At 36.4% G+C, this 14737-nt stretch overlaps 1 protein-coding gene across 5 annotated transcripts in view; it reads left to right on the top strand.

The window, feature by feature from the left end:
• The window catches only part of ZRANB3 (zinc finger RANBP2-type containing 3), a 277334-nt gene that overhangs the window by 189001 nt on the left and 73596 nt on the right, over positions 1–14737 (top strand). For 4 of the 5 annotated variants that reach the window (XM_017536061.1, XM_017536060.2, XM_017536064.1 and 1 more), the window contains exons 9-12: positions 4725–4844; positions 6882–7001; positions 9955–10134; positions 13055–13207. In XM_017536061.1, coding sequence (XP_017391550.1) covers positions 4725–4844; positions 6882–7001; positions 9955–10134; positions 13055–13207 — 573 coding nt within the window. The remainder of the gene's footprint in view (positions 1–4724; positions 4845–6881; positions 7002–9954; positions 10135–13054; positions 13208–14737) is intronic. The other variant, XM_017536065.1, reaches the window with a different exon arrangement.

The following is a 14737-nucleotide window of genomic DNA, read 5'->3' as shown; positions in this document are numbered from 1 at the left end:
TTCTTTAACTACTTTTACTTCAGAAAGTATAATGTGTACTTCTTCACTGATTAAAAAAACAAGGATATTCTCTTCATTGCTGTATTTCTTTAAATAACATATAATGTATAGTCTTCATTAATTGCTTAAATTAGACCTTTGACTAACAGGCTCATTACCAACAGATCAGTTCTAGTAAAATAAAATAGAGTTTTGAACACATGCATTTTCTGCAACTTCTGTGAAACCTGAACTGGCATAACCAAGCTGCTGATTATTATAAGGACCTGCCATTCTACATACTATGTACTTAAGATAGTTTGGAAGCAAATTTCTGTTTAGATCATTTAAAATCTGACAATGCAGTGATAGTTTTTATTAGAATAAAATAACGATAGTTAAAATGCATGCATAGTACATTTTAAAATGAAGATCTATTTAATCCCCAACTTAAGAACCTAAGAAAATCCTAAAAGTTCATTTGTTACTTTTGATGTTTTGGTATTCCAAACACATTTTCTCCTGAAAAGCAATATCACAAATGATGGTTAAGTTGCTATATTAGTCCTAAGAGCCTATTTAGCTAGTTATGTAGTTGAACTTTACAATAATGTTAGTAACCGTAAATCTTTTTGAAGCACTAGTGGAAAGGAGTGGGAAAAGTGGGGGCTTGAGCTTTGGCATCAGCAGCTCTGGTTGTGATGGAAGCAGATGATATGAGTGGAGGAGGCTCCGACAAAAATTGCTCACTTGTGAAGAGGAAGGTGAATCCATCTGAGACTAGAGGTTTAGCAATTATATAGTTTGTAAGTCTGGACTGGATAGTAATGAATGTACCTTAAAAGTACTCCAACTTGACATGTACATTTTAAAAGACTTATCACAGTAAATATAGCTCTTTAGGCAAACATGCACTTTATTAAAGTGGTTCAGTTGCCATGACAGCGTATCCGGAATTTATAGCTCCTTGTTTTGACAGTACTTCATTTCCACTTTCTGACGCACTGAAATCCAGGGCTAAAGTTCTTAACAGCCTCTACTCTCATTGTATGATGAATTTCTATTGTTTAGAAAACTTAGACATCAAAATGTAGTTTGCTGAATGTGTCTTTTGACTTTACAGTCTTATGCATGAATTTTAAGTAGGTATTTTTCAGTTTTGAAATGCTTCCTTCATAATTCTTTTATTATTACCAAAGCTACATAGTATTATATAGTTTAATGATCAGGGTCAGCCATTCCAAAAAATAAGCGTCCCCTAACCTTATTTCCCAAAGGCAAAAACCTTTTCTTTGAGCTGTTTTTTTTGTTTGTTTTTTTTGTTTTTTTGTTTTTTAGTATTTACTTCAAATCCCTCAACACCATACTTATATTGCTGCTCACTTCGTATTTCTGTTTGCTTTGTAATTTTAGCTGTCATAATACGGGAGATAAAATTTCAGCCCTGTCTTCCATTGCCTGACTCTCACACACATATCTTTCTGTTATTTCTATCCTTCTATGAAAGTGCTAGTCATAGTTTTACTGATTTTATAGCAACTTATTACTAATTTTGGCTTGATCAGTATTCACAATCTTTATTATTAGAACCACATTTACAACATTTACAGGTGAAATGTAGTATGCTATGGATATGTTTTTCTTCCACAAGTCACTTTATTTTCTTTGGCATTAATAATTATAAAGGTTTTTCTTCTTTTATCAGTTTTCTATGTAGTTATCACTAATCCATCCTCAAAGTTTCCCCTAGTTATTTAATCTCCTTCCAATATCTTTAAACAGTGAGCATTATATAAATCTCATCTTGTTAAAGAAATTTCCCCTGGTTCCTTCTGATAAGCTCCAATCTGAGCTGTTACTCTTTAGGCCTGCTGCAGAGCTCTAATCCTGGAGATTTTCATCTCTTTCCTTTACATAATTTTCTTTCTTTCTTTACTTCCTTGTTTTGCTGGAGCATTTTCTCCAGTAGCCTCCCAAGAAAGGATATATTGGAAGCAAATTATTTGTGTTCCTTGCATATTTGAAAATATCTTTGTTCTACCTGATTTTTAATTAGCTTGGTATAAAATTTGAGGAAATAATTTTCTCTCATTTCTAGTATTGGTATTGGGAAATCCAGTACAATTCAGAATTGTTATTCTATTTTGATTGTGTGAAATCTTTTCGGCTGGGGGCGGTGGCTCATGCCTGTAATCACAGCACTTTGGAAGGCTGTGGTGGGCAGATCACAAGGTCAGGATATCGAGACCAGCCTGACCAACATGGTGAAACCCCGTCTCTACTAAAAATGCAAAAAATTAACTGGACATGGTGGCACATGTCTGTAATTCCAGCTACTTGGGAGGCTGAGGCAAGAGAACCGCTTGAACCTGGGAGGCGGAGGTTGCAGTGAGCCAAGATTGCACGACTTGGCCTCCCAAAGTGCTGGAATTACAGGCGTGAGCTGCGACCACATCTGGTCTATATTTTATATTTTCTTTGTTATTTTCTATCTACTTTCTGGGAGATTTCCTTAGCTTGATAACCAATTATCAATTTCTACTATTTTTTCTTAATTTCTGAGATTACTTTCTTCTCTTCTTTATATATATATATATATATATATATATATTATCTATATATAAAGAATATTTTATATATTCTTTATATATAGATTATATATATATATATATATTTTATAGCATACTGATCTTGCTTTACAAATACAATCTATTCCAGTTTTCTTAGCTCTGTATATTTGATCTGTTCATTCATGTGGCTTTCTACAAATGTCTGTTGATCTTTGGCTGGTTGCTTATATTTACAAGAAAGACACTAAACACTGACTGGAAGCTCTGTAGATGTACACGATTTGTAGACTATGGCCTTCAATAAATGATGATCTGAATGGGATGTCTCCTTGGGAAACCCCTGATAGCCATATCTTCAATTTTTTCTCTTGGCTGGTCAGATTCCTTAGAAAAGAATTTGTGATTCTCCTCTCTTGCCTGAATGATATAAGCCTGTTTTTCTGTTTTGGGAAGTATGGGGTAAAAAGGCTGAGAGAGAGGGGAAGATCTCAGCATTTATTTTGTAACTTTCATGTAATCCCTATGAGTTTTGTAGGATATACCTATCATCAATATAGGATTCCTCTATTTAAATACCCTCTATTTTATCCTCTCCAGAGAATAAGTCTGTAGTTTTATTATTTTTTTTTTATTTTTTTTTTTGATGGAGTCTCGCTCTGTCACCCAGGCTGGAGTGCAGTGGCTGAGGCAACCTCAGCCTCCCAAGTAGCTGAGACAACAGGTGCATGCCACCATGCCTGGCTAATTTTTTATATTTTTAGCAGAGACGGAGTTTCACTGTGTTAGCCAGGATGGTCTCGATCTCCTAACCTCATGATCCGCCTGCCTCATCAGCCTCCCATAGTGCTGGGATTACAGGCATGAGCCGCTGCGCCTGGCCAAGTCTGTAGTTTTCTACCAGAAAGGTTATGGTAGTTACCTATTGTTGGAATAGGTAGAGAGAAGGTAAATAGCAGTATTATACATAATCAACTACTTAAACATTCTTTCAGCAGGCCCTCCTATTCTAGCCACACTCCTGTCCCCATTTCAGTTGTGTTATTTTCTGAGCCTTTTTAGATGACTGCAGCATAAACCAAGTGCTTCTTCATTTCTAGTTAGAATCTGTCATATTGGTTTATCAGTTATCAGACATGATCTACTTCTTAGCTTCCAAAGTTTTGTTGCTATTGACTTTTCTCCAATTCTCCTTGTCCCTATGCACTTCACTATCTTTTAAACATAGCATTGAGAAGGAGCAGAAGCTAAATGTGGTCAGCCTGGTATATCTTTTTCCAAAATTTCTAAATAACCAGTTTTTAAAAGTTAAAAGATAGATATATTCATATTTTACACTTAATTCATGCTATCCTCTTTAATTCCTGTTTAATTCATACCAAACTGATTTTTCACTCTTACTAAGTAACTTGACCTCAAGTTACCTGTTAATCTGAACTTTCTTAATTTTCTTCCTCCTGCCTCACAGTTGTTCTGTATGTCCCCCTTTTCTCTCAGACCTCACTACTATTGTCTTCATCCCATCACTCCAGCCTCTTCTGGAACCCTCTCCATCCCAGAGATAAGCTAAGTGACCTCATTTCCATTTCTTTTAATCTGTGTATTTGTAAGTCTATTTGTAAGTATACCTCATTTCCATTTCTCTTAATCTGTGTATTTGACCTGCCTATTTGTAAGTCTACCTAAGTTTCTTAAGTTAAAAAAGAAAAACAGCAACAAAAAAAGCTTTCCTTAAACCTTAAGCTTCAGTCCCTGATTTCTTACTCTTTTCAGTCTTCCCTTTAAAAAAACAGGCTCTTCATCTGATTTTTTTGCCTTCTGTTTTCTTCTTAACTATGTTCTATTTAGTCTTCTATATAAACTTTTTTGAAAATCACCTTCTAAACAAAACTGCCAACTCCTTCTTGTTTGTCGCCTACTTGACTACCCGTTTCCATTGAAACCCATCGTCTTGTTTTTTAATTCTTCTAGTTTTTGTCTTGTTCTCATTTAACTGCTCAGGTCCCTCTTCTTTCACATCTTCCTTACATGTGGGCTTCTGCTTCCTTAGGCTACCTAGAGAACAATGCAGCTAAAAGTTCATATTTACTCATTTTTAAGCCATTTATCTTGCTTTATTAAAAGTGACATAAATTTTAAATAATCATTTTTATGACACTAATAAGGTTTAACTTTTAGGCAGGTGCTGTAAAGGATTATATTAAGATGATGCTTCAGAATGATTCGCTTAAATTTCTGGTTTTTGCTCACCATTTAAGCATGCTCCAGGCTTGCACAGAAGCAGTCATCGAAAATAAGGTATGTTGCCATTTTTTAATTAAATACTTTTTAGAACACATATTTTTAGTATACTAAACATCAGTTGTAGTCTCATAATTGTTTTTTTGTCTTCTTTAGTTGGTGACGTATAAATTATTACACATTTTTCTTGAAAATTATATTAATATTATAAGATGATATACTATTAAATTTTTTCTTTTCTTAACTGATCTTACAATTTTCACTGATCAAATTATCTGGATTGATTAAAGCTACTCTGCCATGACAGGCTATAATGTGAATTTCATTTTTGTTCCTGGTTATACCGTTTCAGAGTGGTGGAGGCAGTTTAACGTTAAACTTTTTTTATTTACATACATGAAGGTCTTTGAATGTTGGTGACACAGAGAGGAAAGAAAGAATGAATTTGGCCAATGTTAGTGTCCAACTGCAGTCATACCATTAAATTTCCAGGCAGTATAGTCTGTGGAAAATTATTACTAAAATTTAGTGTAGATATATTTGAAACATATAGCCCAAGTAATTTATCAGGTTAAGCTCCATCAAGCCATGTGGCTTACTGCATCTTCGTAAGTCTACCTTGATTTCCAATAGTCCTCCAGTGAGTGACAACATCTTCCTTTGTTTCTATCAAAGATAAAAACAGTATACATTGTTTAAACATTAGTTAATATGTTCATTAACGTTACCAAAGAAATAATTCTAGTGTTTCCTTCATGGGAAGATTTAGAATATAATAAAGTGCTATACATTAAAAGGTACTTTCTCACTGGTTATCATATAGTTTCTGAAAAACACCCTCTAAGAGTTAATTAAACTTAATAATATTTTTAAATGATTGGGCAAGATATTAGATTCATAATATTTTTCTTATTCTGATTCCATTATACCTTGAAACTACTGGGATTTATTCCAAGTATAGCAGCCTTTTTTTCTCGGATCCATTTTACTTATATGTTTAGAATCGAATTTAGCTTTACTAAGAGTTAAAAATGTAGATATTCATGGGGTTGGAGGTCAATTTTTCCCAAATTCTCCCTACCCTGACAATGTATTTTCTTTAGAAAGACCCTCAGGGGATTTTATAATCTTCCTTAATGGATATTAAATGGTTCACTAGTCTGTTTATACTTGCTCTATGAGGAGAGAATGTTAATACAGAACATTCTACTTAATAATTAACTTGGATATTCCCTTATAAAAGTGAATATTCATATGTTCCAATATTTAAGGCTATAGCGTCTATAAAAGTGCATATATGAATGTTTTTTTAAAATTTAGAACTTACTATTTTTATAAGTTGAATAATGACTTCTTTTTAGAAGTCATTATTTTAACACATAACACCCTTTTCTCAACTCAAATCATTCTTAAAGACAACAATGTTTAGTTTAACATTTAATGTTTTCCTACTTTTTAAAAATGTGTATGAGTGCTTCAGTTCCCCACCTCACTGGATATGACCATATCACATATTTCTTTTAAGTTTAATAATGTGAAAAACCAGAATTCAAATAATAGATTAAAAGCTCTATTTTCCCAGTTAATATTTGCAGTATTTCGGAAACGTACTTACTGCTTTCCATGAATCCATAATATGTGGGCAGAGTCATCTTTCTCCTTTTTCACATGCCTGGCTTTATTTTCACTTTAGAATTAGTGATTTTATAACATTAGAGTTAGTCTGATCCATGGTTTATAGTTAGCATGTCAATTTACATAGAATTTTACTGAAGACAGCATTAGCTGAATTCATAAAAGATTTGTGGAGCTTCTGCTATATACAAGGCCTTGCCCTTGACATTGATGGGATGAAGATGAATTAGACATAGATGCTACTCTCAAGTAGCTTAAAAGATTGAAATAATAAGAAATTGTTATAAGAAGCTATTTAAAAACTTGGTTAAGATTCTTTTTGTATAACATTTACCAATCTGTCATCTTAACCAAGTTCCATTTTTTTATGTGACCATAAAAATAAGCTGTAAAATTTATAAAATTAGATGGGCATATAGGGGCTTGTCCTAATTTTGCTATTTCCCTTGTTGTTGCTAGACTCGTTACATTAGGATAGATGGAAGTGTTTCATCTTCAGAAAGAATACATCTGGTTAATCAGTTTCAAAAGGATCCTAACACTCGTGTGGCTATCCTAAGCATTCAGGCTGCTGGCCAGGTAAGAAATTTCAGGTCTAAATTTGGCAATGAAATGTCATTGAAATACGAAAAAAGGCCATTCACTATAACTTTGGTTTGTAAACTCGTAACTTTATATCTGGATGACTCGTATAATAAACATTAATTCTTCTTCAGAGACTGCTAGAAAGTATAACAGAAAGAGGCCTCAACGTCTTTAACACAGATCTTCCTAAATTTTCAAGGAAAGAATGGTTTTGAAAGAATATACTTTCAAAGAAGAGTAAGAAGAATATAGTTAATTCAATCATAATATATTTGTGACCTTTTTTCCTTCCTTTGAATTTGTATAGGCTTTTCTCATACCTGTCTTATAGCCAGCCCTTCACTTACTTGGTTGTGTTGCATTAGGATCTGTGTGGCAAGGTGGCCTGGGGGAAAAGAACTCTTCTGTCTCAGGACTTTTTATGGAATGCCCCGTTTTGTCCCTTAGGATTAAGTTTGGGGGCAAGTAAACAAAAATTCCTATTAAGACTGACTTAAATACACTAAGTTTCATTCTTTTATGTAGACTGTCCAGGCCTAGCATGGTGTTTGCACGAAGTCGTTAGGACCCACGCCCCTTCTGGCTTTCTGCTTTACCAGTCCTAGTGAGTATCTCTTTCTTTTTTTCTTTTTTTTTTTTGAGACAGTCTTGCCCTGTCACCCAGGCTGGAGTGCAATGGCATGATCTCGGCTCACTGCAACCTCCACATCCTGGGTTCAAACTGTTCTCAGGCCTCAGCCTCCCGAGTAGCTGGAATTACAGGCACCCGCCACCATGCCTACTTAATTTTTATATTTTTAGTAGAGACGGGGTTTCACCATGTTGGCCAGGCTGGTCTCAAACTCCTGACCTTGTGATCTGCCTGCCTCAGCTTCCCAAAGTGCTAGGATTATAGGTATGAGCCACCACACCTGGCCTAGCAAGTATCTCTTCACTAAAAGGGTTGCTAGAGCTTCATCACATCTGCAGTCCAAGCAGCTGCCTGGAAAAAAGCACATTGCATCTCACTGTCTTGTAGTTAGTCCCACAACCACACCTAACTTCAAGGGAAGCTGTGAAGAGTAGCCTTTATTCCAGGTGGCCCTGCTTAACATTGGGTGTTATGTTACAAAGGAATAAGAGAGGGATAGATATTAGGGAAAGTAATGGCAGTCTCTGCCACACTATATAAGAGGGGATCCTCTGGACTGTTTTTCTGCTAACATTCTAAAATACTTTGTTGTGAATGTCTAAGCTAGGATGTTTAACATAGGGAAAAGTAATTGAGCATACTGCTATTCGACCAAACTGATGCATGCCAAAGATCTGCTTTTACCCAGCTAATTGAAGTATGTGAAATTGCGTATAGAGAGAAGCTTTATGAGGATGAAGCAGTTCCACAACTCACTGGGAGTTCTAACCAAAAGGAGGGTTGTTTCAACACTTCCCGCATGTTCAGTTAAACTTCTAATAACCAGTTATATATCTGTTAGACTATTCCAGCCATAGAGAATATCATCAAAAAGAGCTTAGAGTTAGAAATGAAGTACTTAGAGCTGAGGAGGTGCTAAGTAGGAGAAAGCTAGACAGGAGAGTCTAGGACCTTTTGAAATTAATAATGTATGGGGCACTATTTTATTCAAGGCTGTATTTCTGAAGACCCGATATAAGTCAAGACTGATATACTTCAGGACTGATATCTCCATAGGAATAAAGGAAAGTAGAAAGGTCTTTGTTCTTGGTACTGTGAATCTTACATTATAGTTTAATAGCTGCTTAGAATGGTATTGATCTTGCCAACGTATTTTCCCTTTATGCTTGTATAGCCAAATGATGCTTTTTATAAAATTAAAGATGTCTCTCTTTAAATACTACTTTTTATTTTTTCAGCATTATTTCTAATATTCTGTGGCATTTTCAGTACTAAATAGCAGCACAGTTTAACATGTTTGGGTCTGGTCTGTGTTTTCATTACCTCTAACTTATTTTTCAGAGAGACTGATTTTCAGTGAATTTTTCAGCTTGAGAACTAGTACCACCATTTAATTAATGTTAGTATGATTTTGTTATGTGATATGAAAACATTTTAAGTGAAAATAACATATTAAAATGATAGCATAGCAGTCACAAAGGTCACTCACAGGAGTTTGGTGCATGTGAACAACAAACAGCATTGATTAGATGATGCTCAAAAAAAACAGATATTTCTGTTTACCACCTAATGTCATTTTACTGCTATATGGCAATAGCATAAGCATGGTTCACATTTCATGCAGCCTACCAACATTAAAGTCATGCATTTTTGACACATTTTTTAGTTTGACACATTTTTTAGTTTGAAGATATTTGCATTATTTCATATATTGATTATAAAGCCAGACTTAGTTATATTTTTTATGTCACAGTATTTGAAATTCATGAAAATGCAATTGCACTGTTTATATTGAGACATAGGCAGTAAATTTCAGGTTTTCAGAATATAACATGAGAAATTTCACAGGAAGAAAATAGCATGACCAAAGACGTGATTTTCTTGCTTTATAACATGACAGTGTGAATTAAAGAAGATGTAAATGCTCTCTGCCTAGTTGCTATGGATACCATGTGTTAGGAATTATATCCTCATTTATAAGGTATTTTATTAGGTTTTCCAGTGGTAATGTGAATCTAGTCATCATAAGAATAAAGTGATTTAGTTTATATACTTCCATCAAGCTAACTTTTGACATTTTGAAATACCTTTTTTTTTGTAGGTGAACTACAAGAAACACATTTGAAAACTATTTAAATGTTCTTCATTTGCCTTTCATGAATTAAATCTTAATTTGGCCTAAAATAAACAACTAATTTCTTTTCAAGTCCTTCAGTGTTCTCCATTTAACATGTTCCAAAAGAGTTTCTTATATATGGCTGTGTGTTACATTCTCAATTTATTTGCATCTCAATTTTTTTACTTTATTCCACTTAGGGATTAACATTTACTGCAGCAAGTCATGTTGTTTTTGCCGAGTTGTATTGGGACCCTGGACATATAAAACAAGCAGAAGACCGAGCTCACAGAATTGGCCAGTGCAGTTCCGTGAATATTCACTACCTTATTGCAAATGGAACTCTAGACACCCTTATGTGGGGAATGTTGAATCGCAAGGTAAAGCTTGAATTTAAACCAAATTAGCTGCTTACTTTTGATGATCCATAGCCTATGTGAGTTAAGAGGCTGAGTTTTAGTGTTTTCAGGCAAAGGATACTTCCATGCATCAAGATAATAATGATAGTAGAGACCAAGTTAAGAAAAGGCTTCAGTAGTAGTACCTTGCCTGCTATATCTTCTGTAATAAGAAAGGCATGAATTTCCATGTATTCCTATTATCTTCCAAGCCCTTCTACTGCTTTAGAGGCTACAGCAATGGAGTTGGCTAGCAAGAGAATATACTATTTCAAGCCCCAAGTCCTTTGTGTAACCTAAGAATAAACCCTTTCCAGAAGAATTCTTGAGTTCCCAGATAATTTTGGACAGAAGGTAGCCTGTACCCAGACTCTGGAAAATGTAGGAATGACATTGCTTCCTCCATCCTCTCAGCTGTCTCTTCTCAGTCTTAACAGCGTTGTAGAAAGGACTTGACTAAGGCTTAGCTGATTTCTGGCTGGGTGCGGTGGCTCAAGCCTGTAATCCCAGCACTTTGGGAGGCCAAAGGCAGGCGGATCCCCTAGGTCAGGAGTTCGAGACCAGCCTGGCCAACATGGCAAAACCCTGTCTCTACTATAAAAATATAAAACATTAGCTGGGCTTGGTGGTAGGTGCCTGTAATCCCCACTACTTGGGAGGCTGAGGCAGGAGAATTGCTTGAACCCAGGAGGAGGAGGTTACAGTGAGCTGAGATCGTGCCATTGCACTCCAGTCGAGGTGACAGAGCAAGACATTGTCTCAAGAAAAAAAAAGGATTGATTATATCTGAGTTAGTTTGGGCAGCCATAACAAAGTACCATAATTGGGTGGTTTGTAAACAATAGAAATTCATTTCTGATACTTTTGGAGGCTAAAAATCTGAGATTTGGATGCCAGTGTGGTTGAGTTCTGGTGAGGACCCTCTTCCAAGTTGCCGACTGCTGCTTTCTCATTGTGGAAAGAGGGCAAGAAAGCTCTCTGGATCTCTTTTATAGGGGACTAAGGCCATTCATGAGGGCTCCACCCTCATGACCTAATTACCTCCCAAAAGCGCCACCTCTGAACACCATCAACACTGGGAGTTAGGATTTTAACATATGAATTTGGGGGGATACAAACATTCAGCCCATAGCACTGTTTTTCAGTGCAGTGTTTTTCAAGCCCTGAATATAGATGCTCAAAATGGCCAGTCATATGTTGGTTAAGTTCCAAAGCATATAAATATTAGAATAAAAGTTTTTATGAAGAAAGTGAATAGTATAACTTCCCAACTAAGACCATTTTCTCATTAAGCATGAAACCATTGACTAGGTAATGGATTATAATTTTGGATAATTATTGCTATGGTTTGAATGTTCATTTCCTCTAAAATTTGCTTAGAAACTTAATCCCCGCTGTCGCGGTATTGAGATGTGGGCCATTAAGAGGTGATTGGCCTTCTTTCCCACCCTCTTCTCAAAAAAAAAAGAAAGACAAAGAGGTGATTGGATAATGAGGGCTCTGCCTCATGAATGGATTAACCCATTCATGAATTAAGGAATTAATAAACTGTCATAAGAGTGGGACTGGTAGCTTTATAGGAAGAGGAAGAGAGACCTAAGCTAGCACCACTCAGCCCCTCCACATGAGATGGCCTGTGCTGTCTCAGAACTCTGCAGGTACCCAACCCCAAGAAGCCCTCACCAGATGTGGCCCTCAACCTTAACTTCTCAGCTTCCATAACTATAAGAAATAAGTTCATTTTCTTTATACATTACATAATTTCAGATATTCTGTTATAAGCCACAGAAAACAGATGAGGATGTCAATGAAGAGTCAGACTGTAAACATTTGAAGAGATTTATTCTGAGCCAGATGTGAGTGACCATGGCTGATGACACAGCCCCAGGAGATTCTGAGAACTTGTGCCTTGGTTGGGCTACAGCTTGGTTTTATACAAGGTGTGGTGGAGGGAGGCATTGATTACAGATCACAGGTGGATGCAGATTTTTTCTGATTGGCAGTTGGTTGAAAGAGTTTATCTGAAATCTTGGAATATCTGGGTTAAGATAAGGGGTTGTGGAGACCAAGGTTCTTATGCTGGTAAAGCTTCCAGGTAGCAGGCTTCAGACAGAATAGATTGTAAATGTTTCTTATTAGACTTTAAAAGGTGCCAGACTCCTTAGTTAATTCTCTCCTGGATCAAGATAAAGACCTGGAAAGGAAAAGGGATTCTCTACAGAATGTAAATTTTCCCCACAAGAGATAGCTCTGCAGGGCCATTTCATAGTAAAGAAATATTTTGGGGAATGAAACACTTCAGTTTGTTTTAGGGCCTGCTATCTGTCATGTTGATGTCTTACTGCTGCATGGAATCTGCTTTGTCTTAAGATCTTTGTTTTAATGTTAATGCTGGTCAGCTTTTTTGAGATGTTGTCTTGCTCTGTCACCCAGGCTGAACTGCAGTGACAAGATATTGGCTCACTGCAACCTCTGCCTTCTGAGTTCAAGTGACTCTGCTGCCTCAGCCTCCCAAGGAGCTGGAATCACAGGCGCCTGCCACCATGCCCGGCTAATTTTTGTATTTTTAGTAGAGATGGGATTTCACCATGTTGGCCAGGCTGGTCTCAAACTCCTGACCTCAGGTGATCAACCTTCCTTGGCCTCCCAAAGTGCTGGGTATTACGGGCATGAGCCACTCCGCCTGGCCTGTTTTAGGTTACTTTGGATGCTCTTGGCCAAGAGGAGGGATCCATTCAGTTGGTTGGGAGGCTTATTATAATTACATTACTAAAGCCCATATGTTGGAACATAAGATTTTCTTAGTGGGTAGCTTATGATTTAAATTCAGAATTAAGTTACTTAGTGAATTTCAGCTGTGAGGCAAACTGTTGTAAAATTCATGTATTTTTTCCTCTTGTAGGCTCAAGTTACAGGGAGCACACTGAATGGTAAAAAGGAAAAAATTCAGGCTGGGGAAGGTGATAAGGAAAAATGGGATTTCCTGCAGTTTGCTGAAGCTTGGACTCCAAATGACAGTTCTGAAGAGTTAAGGAAGGAAGCTTTGTTCACTCATGTAAGATTATATGCCTTACTCTTTTCTATTTTTTAAAATCCTAAAACTATAACAACTTTACCATGTATGGTTTTAAATAGCAACTCTCAATTATTTATCATGTTGAAAGGAGACTTCACATAAAGCTGGAAACCCCCTTAGAACCAAAAGTTAACATTGTTGTCCAATAGTTTTAGTACTCACCTTTCAGCTCCTCAGATAAACAAACTGAATAGAATTCAGAATTTAGAGGAAAATATAGGAGGCCATTTTTATGATCCTAAGAATAGGGAAGGATATATTAAATGTTCCTTAAAACATGCAAATAATAAAGACAAAGATTAAGATATTTAAGTATATTGAAATCAAAGGTTTTGTTATACAAAATGTCCCGTATATAAATCGCAGACTCAGTAAAGATATTTGCATTACAGTGTCCAAAGTATATGAAGAATTTATCCAACTCAATTAGTAAAGCATAAACAAGCCAACGGAAAAACAGGCAAAGAGCCTGGTATGGTGGCTCATACCTGTAATCCCAGCACTTTGGGAGGCTGAGACGGGTGGATCTCCTGAAGTCAGGAGTTGGAGACCAGCCTGGCCAACATGATGAAACCCTATCTCTACTAAAATTACAAAAATTAGCTGAGCGTGGTGGTGCACACCTGTAATCTCAGCTACTCGAGAGGCTGATGCGTAAGAATCTCTTGAACTGCCTGAACCAGGAAGGCAGAGGTTGCAGTGAGCTGAGATGGTGTTGCTGCACTCCAGGCTGGGCGACAGAGTGAGACTGTGTCTCTGTCTCAAAAAACAAAAAAAGAAGAAAAATAGGCAAAGAATATGAGCATCAGAGGACACCTGAATAGCCAATAAACATGAAAAGAAGCTCTACCTCACTAAAATAAGGCAAATTTTAAAGATAATTTCCCCCTTTACTATTTATTATTAGTAGTAACTGATATAACACTTTCAAAGCATGGGATCCCCCGCCCCGGCCTGTTCCTGAAACTTTTCACTGAGTGATTTTAGGTATTTATTGATGATGTTTGCATGAATCACCTTTTAAATGGCTTTTCTGATTCCATCATTGCTTCTATATTTACTAGTTGGCATTTTTCTATAAAGAAGAAATTTACCTCCCTGCTTTAAAAAAATTAATTGCCACTATGGGCTGGGCATGGTGGCCCACAGGCCTATAATCCAGAACTTTGGGAAGCTGAGGTGGGTGGATCAGTTGAGGTCAGGAGTTCAAGATCAGCCTGGCCTACATGGCGACCTCTACTAAAAAAAATACAGAAAAAAAATTAGCCAGGCATCATGGCACATGCCTGTAATCCCAGCTACTCGAGAGGCTGAGGCAAGAGAATCACTTAAACCCAAGAAGTAGAGGTTTTGGTGAGCCAAGATCACACCACTGCACTCTAGCCTAGGCAACACAGTGAGACTCCATCTGGGAAAAAAAAAAAAAATAAATACTATGACCTTTGGGGTTTCAATTAATGTTATTACTCAATATGTTATAATCCTCTACCTTTTTTTTTTTTTTTTTAA

This window comes from Cebus imitator, unplaced genomic scaffold (genome assembly GCF_001604975.1).
Source record: "Cebus imitator isolate Cc_AM_T3 unplaced genomic scaffold, Cebus_imitator-1.0 Scaffold95, whole genome shotgun sequence".
NCBI lineage: Eukaryota > Metazoa > Chordata > Mammalia > Primates > Cebidae > Cebus > Cebus imitator.
The sequence above is the reverse complement of the archived record's forward strand: the minus strand, read 5'-3'. Positions and strand labels throughout refer to the sequence as shown.